The sequence below is a fragment of the Ricinus communis genome, chromosome 1, assembly GCF_019578655.1.
Source record: "Ricinus communis isolate WT05 ecotype wild-type chromosome 1, ASM1957865v1, whole genome shotgun sequence".
Classification (NCBI taxonomy): domain Eukaryota; kingdom Viridiplantae; phylum Streptophyta; class Magnoliopsida; order Malpighiales; family Euphorbiaceae; genus Ricinus; species Ricinus communis.
In genome coordinates this window covers 31,385,794-31,404,378 of record NC_063256.1, presented here as the reverse complement: position 1 = coordinate 31,404,378, position 18,585 = coordinate 31,385,794, and the positions used below count along the sequence as shown (strand labels likewise).

At 34.4% G+C, this 18,585-nt stretch overlaps 1 protein-coding gene and 1 long non-coding RNA gene across 3 annotated transcripts; one reads left to right on the top strand and one right to left on the bottom strand.

The window, feature by feature from the left end:
• Nucleotides 1-6,591: 6,591 nt before the first annotated feature.
• Nucleotides 6,592-7,853, bottom strand: LOC112535297. The gene is made up of 2 exons (XR_003079456.2): nucleotides 7,161-7,853; nucleotides 6,592-7,079 (listed from the first exon to the last, which is right to left on the bottom strand). It is a non-coding gene; the product is annotated as an uncharacterized LOC112535297 (long non-coding RNA).
• Nucleotides 7,854-7,980: 127 nt separating this feature from the next.
• LOC8268173 lies at nucleotides 7,981-12,712 on the top strand. Of its 2 annotated transcripts, XM_015721019.3 has the most exons (6): nucleotides 7,981-8,234; nucleotides 8,546-8,740; nucleotides 8,852-8,878; nucleotides 9,990-10,062; nucleotides 10,137-10,192; nucleotides 12,399-12,712. In XM_015721019.3, exons 2-6 carry the CDS (start codon nucleotides 8,706-8,708, stop codon nucleotides 12,511-12,513), a joined length of 306 nt encoding a protein of 101 aa, XP_015576505.1. In that variant the 5' UTR covers nucleotides 7,981-8,234; nucleotides 8,546-8,705; the 3' UTR covers nucleotides 12,514-12,712. The 2 variants fall into 2 exon arrangements, with proteins under 2 accessions (XP_015576505.1, XP_002521930.1); XM_002521884.4 differs by lacking the exon at nucleotides 8,852-8,878 and having other exon boundaries at nucleotides 7,990-8,234.
• Nucleotides 12,713-18,585: the final 5,873 nt, after the last annotated feature.

Here is an 18,585-nt window from a genome sequence, read left to right as displayed (position 1 = left end):
GTGATATGTCAATGGGAGTATTTAAAGAAAAAGAAATATATATGTATATTTTAACTTTACCTCAAATCCTTCTCCTCTCCTCCTACAACTACCACCACTAGGACAAGAACACAACAACAACAATACCACCTAACAACCACTTTTCTAAATGGCGACCACCCATCAAGACAAGGCTTTTAATTTCCCAAAAGACATTGTAACAAACTAAAAATTCCAAAGCTAATAGCTATACCCAATCATGGTTGACATTTCTGGTGGTGGTGGTTCTCGGTGAATATGAATCCTTTTGTTCATGTTCCATTTTTGCTTGTTGTGTTTCTAATTATAATAATACAACTGATTGTTACAAAATTGAACGCATAATTGCGTGAAAATTAGAATCTAATAATCTAAAGAGATAAGTAAAAAAGGTACAATGTGGTATCCTATTTGACAACTTTCAGTACATGTTTTCTTTTTTAAATAAAAAGAGATATGTGATTATAAATCGTGATAAAAGAGATATCTTGCCGTTAAAAAGTATCAATTGGCAAGAATTTAGTCATTTTTACTCCGATCAACCATTATTATCATTTTTTCCGTGTTGGATAATATGGGTTTAGAGCTTAATAGCTCAAAATATTGTTGTTTTACTGTTAAATTGATCTCATTAGATCAATCACTTCTTAAACTGTGATTTAATAGTCAAATAATGAAATTATGAGTTGTTCAGCTCTAAACGCATATTATCAAATACGTGTAACATGATAATGATGGCTGGACAGAGTGAAGGTAGCTGAATCCTTACAAATTGAAACTTTTTAACTGCGAAATATCGTTTTTATCACAATTTGTAACCACATACCTCTTTTTATTTAAAAAAGGACACGTACTCAAAATTATAAAATAGTGAAATCACACTGTTGCTTTTTTTTTGTACTTATCCATAATCTAAATAACATATCATGGGTGCAAATAATTACATTATGCCCTTTTTCTTGCAGTACCCACTTTCGTAAAATTTACATACTCGCTACCTTTCACTAGGAGCCTCGAAAGAACCACCTCCATATCCATGCACTGCCTGCCTATTCCATGAAGATCTATCCCTACCATAACCAATATCTCTATTTTGAAAATAATTATGATAATGGTCTTGCGACCAAAAAATCTATTATCCCCACCGTACCTCAATTAGCTTCCTTAACCACCAATATTTCCTGTAAAAATGGCAGAAATTGTACTAGCTTGTTGCTAAATTGACTTGTGATCAATCCTTAAACCATGTTCATACTTCCTTGAGATACTCGTCCCTGGTTCAAGTTTGTGTTCTCCTTTACAGTTCCCCATCTAGTGTTTACTGTTGATGATGCAGGATGTTGGGTATCAGAACCGCCTTCCAATTGGCTAACCGTTGATGAAGTGAAAGCTTGGATGTCTGAATCTGCTTCACCTTGGTTCACAATTGATGACGCTAGTGACAAAGTCAGTGTAAATTTTTGTTTACTGTGTGTCTAATCACAAAACTATAAAAATAGTTTCAAACAAGAAATTCCAAATAGAGGGAGAGAATGACTTTGAAGAATTCTATTGCATATCCATTTTTAAGAAATCATAGATTGTTACTTTTCAAAAGAGAAATAGTAAAGGGAGAGAATTGATAATGGAGAAAGCAGGAGTTTCAGGTGAAGCGCGGTTGGAGGAGGAGGAGGAGAAAGTAGTGATGGCGGCGGCGGTGGTTATAGGATAAGAGCAAGAGGTGGAAGAAAAGTGGCAAAGACAATGGTGGTTGAGATGGCGGAGAAAGAGGAGAGAGATAGAGAGGAGGAAAGTGATGAAGATGATTAAAACAATTAAGGAGCTCAGGTGTAAAGTATTATTTGACTTGTATTTTTTTTTAGTTACACACACACTGTACCATGTCATCTTTGCACCTATCAATTAAACAAAAATAAATAGGCGGTACTGATAAATTAAAATTAAAGATAATTATGATACATAATCCAAAGTTAAAGGACTGGCTGTGCACTTTATCCAAAAATTAGGAATACTCAAATTAAACAAAAATAGACATCTTAATTAGTAAAACCTCTTTATAGTTATACAGTTTTGACCAAATTAAATTTATGATTATGAGGAGGTTTGAACATTAAGATTTTTTTTTTAGTTTTAATACTTAATTTTGTTGATGAAATGATAAAAATTAGAGATAAGATACATTAATATCTTGTTATATTATAGAAATAAGATTGATGAGATAAAACAATCATACAATAAAATAAAACATAACATAACATATATTTTTTAAAAGGCCAAATTGCAAATTTGACCCCATCTTTAGTGCTTTTTTAGTTTTTTAACACGACTTTTAAATTTTAGCAAATAAAGTCTCTAAGTTTTAGAAATTTGCAATTCGAATCACCGATAAACATTCAGGTGTCATTTTGCCAGCGTGTCTGGCAAGGCATGTGGGGCTTCAGAACGTGTCAAAATGTAGCGCCACATTAATATTCCATCTAAGACTTAACTAAAACGATGCATTTTAACATTAAACAGTGCGTTTTTCCATAACTCCTATCCCCAAATTCTAAAACCCTAGAAACCAAATACGACTCCTATCCCCAAATTCAATAAAACACTTTACACAATTGAACCCTATTCATCTATTAATGAAAATCTGTCACAAAGTCTTCAAATTAGAATTATAAATCTTTTATTAAACCTAAATCGAAGTAATTTTCCAGTTATTGTTGTGTTGAATCGTATTCTACAACTCGAAGATATTATTTCAAAGTTGACAAGGTACTATGAAACTCAAAGCTACAGTGGTCTCAACTGCAAACTTTATCGTGATAATGGCGAACAAGTAATGCCATTGCTTGTTCTCATTTTATTTTTTTACAGTGGTCCTTTTAAATCTTTTTTTTATTTTTGTGACTTTAATATACTATTAGGATTTCACTTGTGTTTTGTTTGTGTTATTGTTGTCTAGGGTTTCTATGTATATTTGTTGAGTTAAATAAGTGTTTATAGTGACTAATAGTGAATGTTGGTAGTGACATTGTTATATATTATTTTCCAACCTCTACAATGACTCGTTCTCTATATACTTCCGCTATAGAGGGAGATTAGTGAATGCTGGTAGAATTAAGATATATATTGGTGGGAGCGTGGTGTTGATGTTGATAGGTTTGGATATATGGACTTAGAAGATGAAGTAAAGAAGCCAGGTTATATTTCTTGGGACCAACTGTCATTTAGAATACCGGGTGTGAGAAGCAATAATGGCTATAAGGTTATTTAGACTATTGTCTAGTTGGAGAGAGTGATACAAATGACAATCTCGATGACCATAAACTTGCTTCAAAAGATGAGGAATACATTTAAGCCATGCAGAACAAGACTAAGTACAGAGAACATGTACCTATAAATGAAGTAGCTGAAAGATTCAACATCATAGGTGGTTTTCAGAGAAAAAGGCCTAAAGTGGCAACTAATGTTAATGTTGATGCAGAATCTCATAGATAGATGGTTTTAGAATATGAAGATTCTGAAGGAGATATAAATTTTGATTCAAAAATTGATGAAGATGATGATGCAGATGAGGGAAGAAGTAAAAGGAGGAGGAGGAGGAAATAAAGAGTTACATAAGGTCCTAAGTGTGATCATAAAACTCTAGAGTTTGTACTAGGCATGAGATTTGACAATGGATTATAATATAGAGAAGTATTTCAAAGGCATGCAATTTTAAATGGTCTTAACATACAGATTTGCAAAAGCAATAAGAATTAAATAGAAGCCAAATGTATACCAGGTTGCCCTTAGAGATTATATGCTAGTGTGATTAAAAAAGAGAAATCCTTTACAGTGAAGACTTATTTTGGCTTGCATAGATGCCATAGGAAAATGAAGAATAGATAGGCTACATCAACATGGATTGTAAGAGATTATGTGAATAGATTTAGAAGAAACCTAAAGTGGCCAATCAAAAATTTAGAGGATGATGTGCTTGAAAAATATGCAGTAGAGTTGTCCAAGTGGAAACTATATAGAGCAAAGTGGAAAGCTCTAGAGATGTTGAGAGGATCTATAAATGATTATTATGCTAGTTTAGGTCATATAAGGTTGAGTTGATGAGAGTTGACCTAAAGGGAGGTTTGATTTCTTACTTGAAGGAGAAAGTGTATTGAGAGGCTTTTTTATTGGATTCGATACACTAAAAAGGGCCTTTTATCATACCTATTATTAGATTTAATGGGTATTTTTTGAAGATTTTTCTTAGTGGGGCCCTTTTATGTGCTACTGCTAAGGATGAAAACAACTAGATGTTCCCAATCTCTTGGGCAGTAGTGGAATCTAAGAATGGTTTTTTTAGGAATGGTTTTTAAAGATACTTTTTGAAGAGTTTAACATAACAAATGGTCTAGGTATGACTTTTGTCAACAACCAACAAAAGGTTGTACATCTCTATTATTTTTATTTTAAATGTCTTTACATATTATTTGTTTCTATAATTAGTAATTGTTTTACTTCTTATTATAATAGAGTTTTTTTATCAATTCTATAAAGAAATTGGCTCATTTTGTCGAGCACAAGAATTATGCTAGGCATGTGATTGTAACTGGAAGAAAGAGTTTAAGGGCCAAGCACTCAAGAACATGTTTTAGAGAGCTGTAAGAAGTACAAATGAGGCACCATTAAAAGCTACATTGGATGAACTCAAAGGAAAAAAAGAAGCAGCTTATTTGGAATTTTAAGAAAGAGAAACCTCCAGTTATGTAAGGCTTACATTTCTACTATATCTAACTATTATGGTGGATAATAATGTCTCTGAAACATTTAATGGATATACTATAAAAGCTAGATGTAGGCCTATAATTGACCTGCTAGAGATATTAGAGTTGCATTGATGGAAAGACAACATATTAAGTTGATGGGAATGAGTGGTGTTACAAATAGTATATGTCCGAGGATTAGATCTAAGCTAGAACAAAATAGGTATAATAGCAGGCTTAACATTACTAAGCCAGCTGTTGGTGAGAAATTCCAAGTGTCTATGGGTTTATAGTTGAGTAAAAAAAAATACTCTTGTACATGTAGAGAATGGGATATTAGTGGGATCCCTTACATTCATGCATGTTCAACAACTCACTTCATAAAAAAAGACCCTGCAGATTGTGTAAACCCATTTTACAGTGTATAAAATTATATTGAAACAATACCAATGTGCACTTGAGCCATTGAATGGGAAGAAGTTATGGCCTGAATTTGCTAGTAATCCGATGACACCACCACCATATAGAAAAATGCCAGGAAGGCCAAAGAAGTGTAGGAAGAGAGCGCCTGAAGAAGAAGCAAAGAATGCAAATAAGCTTAGGAGATCTGGCACTAAAATGACATGTCAAAAGTGTTTACAAGTAGGACATAACAACAAACTTGTATTAATGATGCTGTAGAGAGACCTCCTAAACTCCATGTAAGTTTTAATGTCATCTTCATACTGAATATGTAATGTTTATAAATATTTTGAACATATTTAATCTAATCTTGAAATAAATTAGATAAGCAAAGTAGACCACTAAAGGTAAGAGTGGATGGCGCAAATGTTGGATCATCTAGTCAAGCTCATATTAATTCAACAATGCATATTAGAAGAGGGTTAAAACTTGCAACTGAGATACATAAAATGACAATAAGAGAACATGAAGAAAAGATAGGTAATGTAAGACAACAACAAACTGGAAGTCAAGTAACAGATCCTCATTTCAAAGTAGTCCAGCAAATGGAAGAGGCCATGGTATATATACTTACATTGAAATGATTAGTATTGTTATAACACAATGTCTTAATTTTTTATATTTCATTATGTAGGTTAGAAAAGGTTACGGAGTCATAGTGTTTGAGGAGACAAGAAACATATATATTAGGGTAACTAAATTTTATTTTTAAATTCCACTTACTCCATTATTTCTCTAACCAAATGGTTGATGAGTAGTACATTTTGTTTATAGATGCCAGAGAATAATAGAATCATTATTGTTCATTCAGCTATTGGGTTTACAAGGCCTACATCTACTGGAAATAATGTGTCACAGAGGATTACACCATCTTATGAAGACATACAATGTCTTTAAGATGAGGGAGGGTTGGCAGGACTACAAGAGAAGGAAGAATTGGCAAAGGTGGGAGGACTAGACAATTGCAAATATCACAAATGTCTCAAGTGGTGTTGCAGGAAATATAGGCACTCAAGAAAGCATTGCAAAGTGATGTCCAGGCTATAGAAAACTGGCTCTTTTGTTATTTTGAACACATATGAATGATGCACTTTTATACACTTGGATTACAAGTTAGTTTTGAACAATACTAGGATGTTGTTCTTTTGGGGTGGTTTTGTATGTTAAGATGTCATAAGTGTCAACTTATTTTTTGGATGGATGTTATATAACATAACAAGTTATATTGTATTGTCATTCGAAATGTTATATAACGTAACTGTCATAAGTTCTTTATTATATTAGATAGTACTTTTTCTAGCCAAATATTAGATAAGATTTCATTATGTGTTTCACTACTCTTCTATAGGTCATGCATACTGATATAGCCCCAAAATACACATACACAGAACAAGTGGCTCATATACATAAACTAAATATGAGTGCCTTACATTTGGCTACAAATTTAATACAACTACATTTAACTACTTCAATATTAGTTTATCCCCTCTAGCATTCCTTTGGAAGGAACGTGAGAATAGCACTATTAAACCAACAACTAATACCAGCATATAACACTTGAAATGACTTTCATAGCCTTAAGATTGTCTTTCAAATTTCTATTATCATCCCTTAACTACTTCTTCTTCTTATGGAGTTTGCCAATCTTCCTATCCATTTCAGCATTCTTAATAGAAAGCTCATTCTTCATCTTAATTCAGCATCCTTCAAAGTCAGTTTTTCAACCAATAGGTTCTCTATTGCTGCTTTGCACCTCAATTGCTCCTGTAAAATATCTCTTTGCGCCTTTAGCCTCACAAAACATCTCTTTTGTAATGGTAAAAGCTCGAGATCAAGCCATTCAAAGAAACCACAGTCATCATGCTTGAAACAAAGATTGGAGATTCAAGTAAATTTCAAACCAGAAAGAAAAGCAATCACGAAATGCATAAGTTCAGTAAATACCTTTCTAACTTGACATCAAAAAAATCTTCGTTCTAGGTTCTCATCGGTCATGGAGGTCAATAGATCTACGTGAAATTCCGCCCTCTATAAAAAATTGTTGGGACTGAGCTCATGTAAGAAGCACGTGTGCGTGATGATATGGAGTTTGAAGTATGAGGGGCCTTGTAGTTGACATGTTTTTTAAGTTCACATATTACCTTTCTAGGGTTAGCAACAAGTTTGGTGAAGTAGCGGGAGTTGTAGTTGGTTTCTAGAGTTTCAAAATGAGGGAAAGGAGTTATAAGGAAAATACACTGATTAATGTTAAAATATACCATTTTAGTTAAGTCTTAAGTGGAATATGACATGGTGTTACATTTTGAAAGGGTCTAAATTTCCCAAGCCCTATACCACCTTCTTTATTTACTATATTTGAAAACAAATAAAACAAGCGTGCGATACAAAGCATCAACCTACGTGCGATACAAAGCATCAACCTATGGAAAAACGTAGTCATGGCATGTGCTATAATGCATCCCCAAACGCCCTCCATCCCACAACATGCCATGCCCGGCATGCTGGCACAAAGATGGCGGTGATTCAAATTGTAAATTTTTAAAATTTGAAGAGTTTTTTTATCAAAATTAAAAGGTTATGTTAAAAATTTAAATATACTAAAGATTAAAAATAAATTTATTATTTAATATTTTAAAAATATATATATATAAATATTACTTTAGAGAAGAATATGTTTTTAAGATGAAATTTGAAAATTTTGTATAATAGAGAATTTATTTATGTATATAACCGGTGCAATTAGGTGCAAATTAAGATCCAAATTTTTTATTACTATATGGAATTTATTCTTATACGGAGTATATATGAAAAGGTTTTACTGTATATTTCTTTGAAACGCCACCACAGCCACCACCACTCCGCCTCGTCGCTGTCATACACCCCACTCCTCCATTCCCTCCTTTCTACGCCCTTACTCCTGCGACCTCTACTCCTGCGACCTCTACTCCTGCCGCCGTCTCTTTCTCTCTCTCCTTTTCAACTTCCAGAATCGACGAGTTGCCTCCTGTCGTAAACACGGTAGTGATGAAGCATCTCTCTTTTCCTCCTCTAATTCCTAATATTGGTGCTAGTAATAAACATTACATGACTTTAGATATGGAAAATTCGAAACTTCCCTTCGTGGACTGGGACGAATAATGTGGTCTTGAGTATTTGGTTTTGTTTTTAGTGCTTGGGTTTCTTCTCTGTTTTTAGCAATTTTTTTTTGTTTTAGTGCTTGGATTTGTGCTTTGCTTATATTTCTTTTCAATATTTTTTCCTTTTTGATTTCTTTTTTCTTATAATTAACCCTAAGCCAGTACGTCGCGTTTAATCTTTACTTATTTCAGGATGATTCGCCGGTATTAATGTAAAGATAAACAAACGGTGTCGTTTCGTTCTGCTCTTATCTATTTTTGCCTACTAAAAAACGAGTAGGCGGCCATTTGGGTCGCTGTACTTTTGCAAATTGCTTCTGTTTCTGCTTACAATTTTGCGGTTAGCTTCAACATGCCAGACGACCAAATTCAATGGGATTTCAGCTGGTAACTTTTTCAAATCCCACTGCATTATTGTTGTTAGTTTAAATGCCATTTACATGTAAAATGCTTGCAGTCTCTAATGGGTGTTTTAATACTCTCACATTCTCTATTCAGGTTTCCATTCAGCTTCTCTGAAATTTGGTTTGGGTCTCCTCTACATTATGGTTTATTTTTTTTTCTTTTTTAGTCGAGAGAACTATCCTTTCATGTTATGACCTTTTTCAGTAAAGTAATCATTGCTTGTGACTTGTGGGTTGCCTTATCTGTTTAGGTCTGATTTGAATTGCTCAAAAGGTTAATACTAATACTGATAATGGAAAATGCTAGCAGGTGTGGTTTGGGTTTTGCTTTTCTTTTATGTTTACAATCAGGTGTAACAATTGTAATTGTTGAAGCAATTTTGCGGCTGTTTTAATGGTTTAGAGCAAGTTCTTTCATGAAATATGGTGAATTTAGAAGATATTCTGTGTAACTCAGTTGAATTTTATGCTTTTAAATTCGTGTTATTTCATTGCTTGAATTCCCGAAGTGGGACAGATTGGACTTTGCAAAGTTACTTCATCTAACTGCAGTCAGCATTTTTATTTTGTCAAAATACACTAAGAAAAGCAGAGACATTATTTTGCTAGGTAAAAGTAAAATTACACCACAGAGAAGTAGATGATACCTATTTACTTCTATTAGTATCAGAACCAACTAGTATTATAGCATGACTCCTCTCCTAAATAATTAAAATCATTTCTTTTTATTATTTTGGTTCTCTTTATTTTGACTGGGTAAATTTCAAGTGTGATGAGTTTGCAGGGACTATGAGCAAACAGTCTTAGCCATTAGACATGGTTGGAAGTGGGCATAAAGTGTTATTAGCTAATATAGGACACTTTGCTGTATTTTCTTAGCACTTTATATCGGATTTTAGATGAGTTTTTCCTTGACAACTGCTGTTAGAAAGGAGCTTGTCAAGCAGGGTCAAAGATGTGAAGTATGAGGATTAAAATGACAAGAATGTTAAATATGTTTCATGATTTTGAAAAACTCAGGAAGCATACAGCTAGATGTCACTGTGTATTTATGTTGTTATGGTTTTATTAACTCAACTTTTTGAAATAATGCCAGCTAGTTCTACATGCATTGGAAACATTTTTTGTCATCATCTTTCATGTGCCAGTGAATCTATTCAAGTGGCATCATGGTCAGACAGTGCATTTTATCTTCCTGAATGTCCTTATAATCAATTAATAATTATTTGCAGTGACTTGGAAGTTGATTTTGGATCCGATGAGAATGCTTCCATTGTCCATAGTGCTTTAGCTGTTGATAAGGAGGTAATTCTCAAACGTTTCTTGCTCTATTGGTTGTTGTTTTGTTAGATTCTTAGCCTCTGGTTTTCATAATGCAGCTGCAGCCAGATAAAGTAAAAAGGCATATGTCAATCTCTGATGGAAAGTTGTCAGTGTGAGTATCTTTAAGATGAGTAAAAGGTTTTTATATATTTTCTTTCTAAATATAGTAGTTATATCTTAAGATGTGGTTTCTAAAAAGTAAATAGGTTTGTAATTGTTAGAACTTCTGCTCATATGTTATTTCAAAACAAAGAATACCCAATATAAGAACCATAGTTGTCAAAAGCGCGCCTGAGGCGAGAGGCGCAAGCCTTGGGGCCTCAGGATAAGAAAGGCAAGTGACATGTGTAAGGCTTGCGCCATGGTGCGCTTGAGACTTGAGGCGAGGCACACCTTTCTAATATTTTGGCATTTGGTTTTTTTTTTTAAACATGAATAATCTCAGCCCTTCATCATAAGATTATGTAGGCGTGCCCACAACCAGCTTACAACTCTTTTTCTCCTTCATGAAATTATTCAACTCAACCTCAACTTGGATTAAGTCCATAATTAGACTTACAATAAATTAGTAATGGAACTATGGAAGAGTTCCTATTTTTCTAGGACTTCTAGTTATTTAAGACTATTTTTACTTTTATTATCTCTTTTAAACATATCCCTTTATTGTTTGTTAAATGCTTCTCGAACATGATTGTCATGATCTTTTTATTTTTCTTTTCTTTGGGTTGTGTGTTAAGTTTTCTATTTTATGCATTTGTGGCGTTATGAGTTTTAGTTTTATTTTATTTTTTGCGCCTTACATCAATCATGCACGCTCCTCGCCTTGCGGCTCAGGCACCAAGAGCCTTTGTCGCCTTGGTGCACTTTTCGCCTTTAACAACTATGATAAGAACAAAAGAAAAAGGAAACGAAAAGCCTCCTCTTTGAAAATTAACTTGATCTTGATTATGGTTTAAGAGACTTAAATAATTATGTACAAGTTGGACAGCTCTTGTTTACAACCATTCTGTTTAGTCACGGAAAGAAAGAATGTTTTAAAAGATATTTCTTTTCTTGGAGAGAGTTTGATTTAAGAGAATACTGAAGCAACTGTTTTTAGTTTAGTTTAGCTTTTCGTAATTCAACCTTAATTTACCAACTTAAATCTTCTTTTAACATTACAATATCTAAAGCTGGCAGGTAACTTTGCATATTAAATCTTTTTGTAATGATCAAGTAACTAACTATTGCCTTGTAGGATAATCATCATGATTAAGATTCTATCTAAGTATGCAAATGGATAACATAAAATCTCTGAAAAGTTACTGCTAACTAGAATATCTATAAATCAATTGAATGTTTAAAATAGGTTGGCAAGCTGGAAGTCATATAAGTGTACTCTTTCTAATTGAAGATATTGAGGTTTGTGACAAGTTTAATGAGTTGCATGATGGCTTTAACCCTTGCAACTCTTTTTTTTTTTTTTTTTTTTTTTTTTCAGACTTCTGAGTTGTGGGTTATTTCCATTTTTATAAATATATATCAGTTGTAAAAATTAATGATTTTCGGTAGGCCTTATTTTCATATTTAAATTTACTGCATTAGGAGCATTTGGTTAGATGGACTTTCCAAGTCATGAGATGGCAGATCCATGCGAGTATTCTCAATTTAATTAGTAGTCATTCCATCACAACTCTATTGTAATCAATACGCATTTTATAAGTAGAAGGTTAATATTAGGCAAAAATACACTGGTAAATGAAGTCTTTTTTTTTTTCATCTTATAACTGCTATGGATTTCATCTGGTTTACCTGTTCTATTAGCAACTGCTTGATAAATTAGCCAGTTGCTAATTTGATGGCTAGGAAGGCCAAATTTAGATAGCCACAAACTTTCTGGTGTCTGAGTTGAGCAAAATTAATCCAGGCTCATATAATTCAATCATGGAGATATGAATGGAGTCAGACAAATGATCATAAACTAATCTATTGCTTGGATGCATGCTTAGCACCCTCTCACCAGTATATGCCTGTTGGCTCTCCTATGACTGCTCCCCTGACGACTGCTATTATAGTAATTATTTTAGAAATTAGCTACAGAAATTTGAAGTAATAAATTATACCATACTGATATTATAGTAATAAATTATTCCATTCTAGCTGTATGATATTTAGCAAAATAATATATCATTTTGTGAACAGAAAGCAAATTCATCAAATTAGTTTCTTTCATGTTTCTGTGGACTTAGTTCCACATTTCGCTTTGTGTATAACATACCTGGATGTTGCACTTTGATAGCTCTGCACATAATTGTTGTGTTTTCATTGTTCACTGGCAGGCACTTCGAGGCAGTGGAGGCAAGATTTCTTCGAGCATCATTTTCTGCTTTCACAGATGTCCTTACACTTGCAACAAAGACTATTGAAGAATTTGGGAAAGGAGCAAAACTTTGATATGCAATTTTTTCTTTTATGAGGAAATGCATTGTGATATGCCATTGCTGTTAGCAAATCGGCTGTGCTGTATACAGTTATGTAATCATAGTATTATGCATGTATGAGTTTAAGATGTTAACTTGGAACTTCAAAATTGTGTCCGTTGGAGATGAAGTATTAAAAAAATGCTTAGCACCTTATTTCCTTCCTGCATCAATTGACGTGCCAAATGATGGTGTTGAGTTCAATTTTGAGATGTAGGGAATTTGGCCAAATACATCACTAGGCACCTCAGCTTGTATGAAAATTAATCCATGGCCTCTGTGAACTTGACAAAGATTTTCTTAGGCTAATGTCAATTTAAATGTATATTATTCAACTTTATAAATCTAAACAAATGAATTTAGAGGAGCTCTAAAAAATATTTATAAATGTTAAAAAAATTTGGAGCAGTCAAAAAAATTAAATATACTAAAGGAATTTTTAGAGACAAATTATATGAACTAAAGATAATATTTGAAATGAAAATGGTTAACACGTGTGTATTTCAGAGATTTATAATAAAATTCAAAAGGGCCAGATTGTATTCAGCTAGAGAAATTTAGTGAGCGATGTCCTTGCACTTGTATAGATGAAAAGCTGAATGAATGGACATTACCTACTCAAAACTCTAATACCATATTTTGTTTTTTTTTTTTTTATCAAATTTATGGTATTCTTTTAATTTTTTTAATTTTTACTATATTAAATTAAAATATAATTTTTAACTCTTTTATTTCAAATTTACGGTTTTGGTTGATTTTTAATTTTTTTATTGTTTTTAAGTAAAATAACTGAAAAATAATAAAAAATTAACTAAAAAACAACAACACCATAAATTAAAAAATAGTATTTAAAAGTTTTTTATAGTAAAAATGATATTTTTTAATAATTTTAAGATATTTTAAAAAATTTCCTATTATAGATTAAGGTTAGATAAAGGAAAATAGAAGCAAATGAGAAACCTCATTCTCATCTCATTTGGCTATTAAAAATTTTGAGGATATTCCTTTCATTTTCAATATAAATGGTGAATTTGGTTACCTTTTAAGTTTTAGAGTGAAGCTCATACCGCATCAAAGACAAGCTCACAAGAAAAAATAATAGACTGTCTAACAGTGAAGGCTAAGACACTCGAGTCAATGAAAACAACAAGACAAACTTGATCCTAGCTCCGCAGTACCAAGAATCTTAACCTATATCGAAGGAAATCTAAACCTAAGCTCTGATGCCAATTTTGTCACGACCCGATCTGTAGGCTCGTGACCGGCACTAGGGAATGAGTAGGCGTAAGGCCACCGAATCCCGTAGTAAGCCTGACACTCACTAACTAAATTAAATCTCATATAATATTACTAATGCCACAATTTATCTTAACTGTTAAATTTTACATATTTAATTCGGTATGCCAGAAGAATTAGGCGAGACTCGAAACTACATAAAATTACAACTAATAAGTCTATTACTTTTACTGCGGAGAATCTAAGATTTTACAATTTAACATACCAAATTAATTACATCACCCGATGATGAAGGAGTCGGGTTGCTAGATAAGAGCCGCGGGAAGACTAACAATCACGAATATGAAAAATAGTAAAATTAAGATTGTCAGTCTCGAGAGTGAGTTAAAATCATATATCCAAAAAAACAGTTACAAAACACTTCAATAACACATTTATTTAATTTTAAATAAATACTAAGTCATGTAAAAATAAACGTGTCATGCCATATGCTTAAATAAAATAATTTTCACACACTACAGGACGGAATACCTCGGCAGAATTTCTTAATCCCAACACTGAACATCTCGACTCTCTCTCTCTCATTCTAACAGAACTGGCGCCCAGAGAGCGAGGCTCGACTAGGGTCCTCAAACCTAGTTCAGACACTTAATTATCACCAACACTCTTAGCTTTTCGGCTCTCTTACCCTAATTAGACTGGCGCCTAGAGAGCGAAGCTCGACCATGATCATTAACTCTAGTATGGTCACTTAGGTTTCCAAATAAGCCGGTGCGCAGAGAGCAATGCTCGACCAGGGACCTTTACTCTGGAAAACACACTCTACTAAGCCCAGAGAGCGATGCTCAACCAGAGCAAGTCCTAAACTTTCCTTTTTAAATTTACCATTTTACCCTTTACCTATCAATCTCAAATTTATATCGGTGCACTCATCAAATAGTATGTTCTACTGCCGTCCCATCCTAAGTCAACACAAAATCGATAAAATCATAATGCGGAAAAATGAAACATATATAAACAGTACATAACTAAATAATCAAAATATTAATCATTTAATCCAAGATATCGCGTAAGATATTAGCATGACACACGTAAGCAGATATATGACTTTAACTCACAGCTTTGACGACCTCCTAGCTCTGCTTCAATGCCTCGGGTGGAGCGAGCTGAACTGACAGATTATCTAATCACGGAAAATAATTAATCAATAATGCTGAAACAGTTGACAATTAACCCTAGGTCTAGATTTCTAGGACTGACTGTCTAAAAATTTCGACTCGAAAGAATTGTACCGAAAATCCGGCAAAACCTTCCCTAAAATACAGACATTTACCCCCCGTAAAACGAGTCCAAGACCTGTTAGAAAACACTTCAAATATTCAACATTTATTTTAACGGGAGTCGGGTCCCCAAGACATCACTATTTTTTCCAATTCCGCCACACATCACAAAATACAACCTAAGGCAGGCAGTCCGACAAACAGCTATTTTGACTCACAATATTTCTAATGCTCGACACAATTCAATAAATGTATAACTTTACCAAAGAATTCTAAAAATTAACAGGTCAGATAACTATCGAGACGCTTGATCGCTCGGTCGATTCGCCTCCAACCGCCAGAGTTCGATCGACGATCCGAACGCACCAACGGACTGATGACGATCCCCGCTTCCGATCTGACCCCCGATCATCCAGAGAGATTTACGGACGATCCCAACTGTCGAATTGTAAACGGAGTCCGATCGCCACGAAACCGGTGCCATTGCGAAGCTTGAGCTGAGGAAAGTCCGGATATGTCCTCCGATCATCCATCCCTCGCCGAAGCTTGCCAAAAAAGCTAGAAAACGCGGCTGCCACCCACTTTCTCTCTCCATCGCGAACTTCCAATTACAGCCACCATTGGTGACGCCGCTGCCGCCAAAATGAAGCCCAAGCCAAGGGGAGTCGATTGCCACCTGACTCGGCCGCCAACGTTGCCGGAAACGCCCGAAATAGCGTCCGAAAGTCGCTGCCGCCATCGCGCCTCTCTCGCCTTGCTCTCGCTCCATTCGCCATGCTAGCCGGTATGGCCGCCGCTTGCGCCTTGGACGGCATCGCCTTCTTCCTTCTCCCTTTCTTCTCTTTCCCGACGCACCGATCCCCTCTTCTCCTCTTTCTTTCATTTTCTTTTCCTTATCGCCATTAGGTCCCTGAACTTTCCTTTCTTACCATTCAGTCCCTCAACTTTTTAATTACTATCAATTTCGTCCTGCAGAAATTCCAATTAACCCCTAAACTTTTATTTAGCTTTTCAATTAAGCCCCTAACTATTTAATTTGGGCCAAATTAGAATTATTAAAAATACACAATTACATATTTATCCTTGCTTTTACATGTAAAACTATCAAAAAGCCCTTGTCGACATATTTAATTACAAAAATACCAAACATACAAATTTCCATTAAAACCCCATATTAGTAAAATTATACTTTTAATCCTTATTTCAAATTAATTTTTCAATTTAATCCTAACACATAATTAATTCAATTAATCAATTTGCTAAATATTTTCCAATTAAAATTTAATACCATTAGCTAATTAAAATGCCATTTTCCCCAAAAATTCTTTTATAAAATATCCTTTACAAATTCTTCCATAATTCTCAAATATAGAATTTAATTTATATATATTCATTTGGGAAAAAAATTGAATAACCAAAAATATAATTTATTTCTCAAATAATTTACTTAATTAATTTCTTAAAAATCAAACTAATTGGATATGGAAAGTAACTCATTTATTTGCATAGCATTAAAATTTCCATTAAATCATTCCAAATTAAACCAAATAAAAATAAAGAAAAATTAATTTAAATAAAAACTCATTTATTAATTATTATTAATATTATCATTATCAAAGAAAAATCTCGGGTATTATATTCTCCCCCCCTTAAGAAAAATTCATCATCGAATTTAAAAGAAAAAGGGGCTCACACTACGACTGAACTAATGAGAATAGGAACCTCTTATCTCCAGCTCGGTTTCTCGGTTACTTTCCTCGGCTGAAAATATTCAATCACAAGACCCATTGACAAAACTTTTAAGCAAAATTGGCGAACCTGAGAATCCGCGATCTTGACTTACTGCTCCTCGAAAATCAAATCTTCATTTACTTCCATACACTGAGGGTCCAACACAAAGGATCGAAAATACACTTCCTCAACACAGACCTATGAAATACTGGGTTGACCTGCGAGAAAGTCTGGCGGCAAGTCCAACTTGCATGCCACCTCACCAACCTGCCGATAATTCCAAGGGTTCCACAGAAGAAGGGCTAACTTGCGTTCTTACCAAATCACATCACTTCTTGCACAAGAGACGCCTTAGGATTACATACTCTCTAATACAAATCTCCACGTGCTCCCACTTCAGGTTCGCACAACTCCTCTGCTTCCTAAAATCTGTCTTCAGCCGCTCATGAGAAAAGAATCTTACCAACTCAGGTCCCACCAAAAATGCACTCGCCAAAATTCCTTCCTAATGACGTGTCCCTTGCACTTACAGAAAATCCTTAACATCCACATCACATCATCCACATCATATCATCCATTTGGTTGCCATAACCGATACAAACCATGCCATCCTAACACAAAATTCCTCTTCGACTGAAATCCAGAAGTCTCATCTATAATCCAAATGGGGCCTACTGAGCCACAGATTCACTCTCACAGTAACTCAGCTTGTCATCCAGAGAATACTAAGCTAACACAATTTACTTTGAAATATTTACTTATTTATTTACTTTATAATCATCACTGATAAAAATTTTATTATCTCGAAAAACACCTTTATAAAATTGTAAAATCTCCAGTCATTTTCTTTATATAAAATTTCTACAATATTGCGCACCAGGGTGATGATGCATCACCAAGGGTTGCAATGCACGATGTATGATGCATGCCCTAAAATGAGTATGGAATTGCGCATCCCTAATAATGAAATGCCATAATAATTTCTTGAGGGACTGGGCGCAATATTGAATTTTAAAACATTTTGTTCTACTCAGAAAAATAAATAGTGTTTGCTTAAGCTTCTTTGGATTTCGAGTGTCCGAAAATACTCCTACCACATTTCTTAAGCTTCTTACAACCACAAACTTGACCATAAATGTTCTGACCTCTTCTCGACTCTCCACGCATTAACTTCGGTGCTACTCATTAAGGCGATGCCTGATGCGATGACGAGGCAGTTCATGACACGACTACAACTACGCTCTGCACTAATTCTGACTGGCAGTGCCCACCCTCGAAATAACAATCGAAGCATCCAAGGGCCAGCCTACACTAATCACTTCAAGAAACAGCATGGGTGTACCACGCTTCTGATCTTGCTATCGCCATAACGCTCATTCTCAACACCGCATCAAAGACAAGCTCACAATAAAGAATGATAGACTCTCTAACAGTGAAGGCTGAGACATTGGAGTTGGGTATTTACTATACTCTTAATATAACAACCCGGATCCAGATCACATGAGATATTGTTCGCTTTGGCCACCCTATTAGTCACATAGTTTTGTCCTTTTGGCGGATTCGAGAACTAAGCACGTTTAACTTTGGAGTTCCTACAACTCCACAGGCAAACAACCAAAAGGCGCCTCATGTGATTAGTTTCAACTCTTTACATATATGTTAAAAATCGTTCCCCGCCTTATTTCGATGTGCAATTTAATTCATTTATGTACCCCCGTACCTTAAAGTGCTTCTATCCTAGAAAGCCTGCCAAAAGCCGCTCCTTGTCCAGGTATCCTATTTTTGCCCCGGCGTCCACT

Coding starts and splice junctions, on each gene's coding strand:
- LOC8268173 (XM_015721019.3), top strand. CDS start 8,706: ATGCCAGACGACCAAATTCAATGGGATTTCAGCTG. Junction 10,063..10,136: donor CTTTAGCTGTTGATAAGGAG/GTAATTCTCAAA, acceptor TTCATAATGCAG/CTGCAGCCAGATAAAGTAAA. Junction 10,193..12,398: donor TCTGATGGAAAGTTGTCAGT/GTGAGTATCTTT, acceptor GTTCACTGGCAG/GCACTTCGAGGCAGTGGAGG.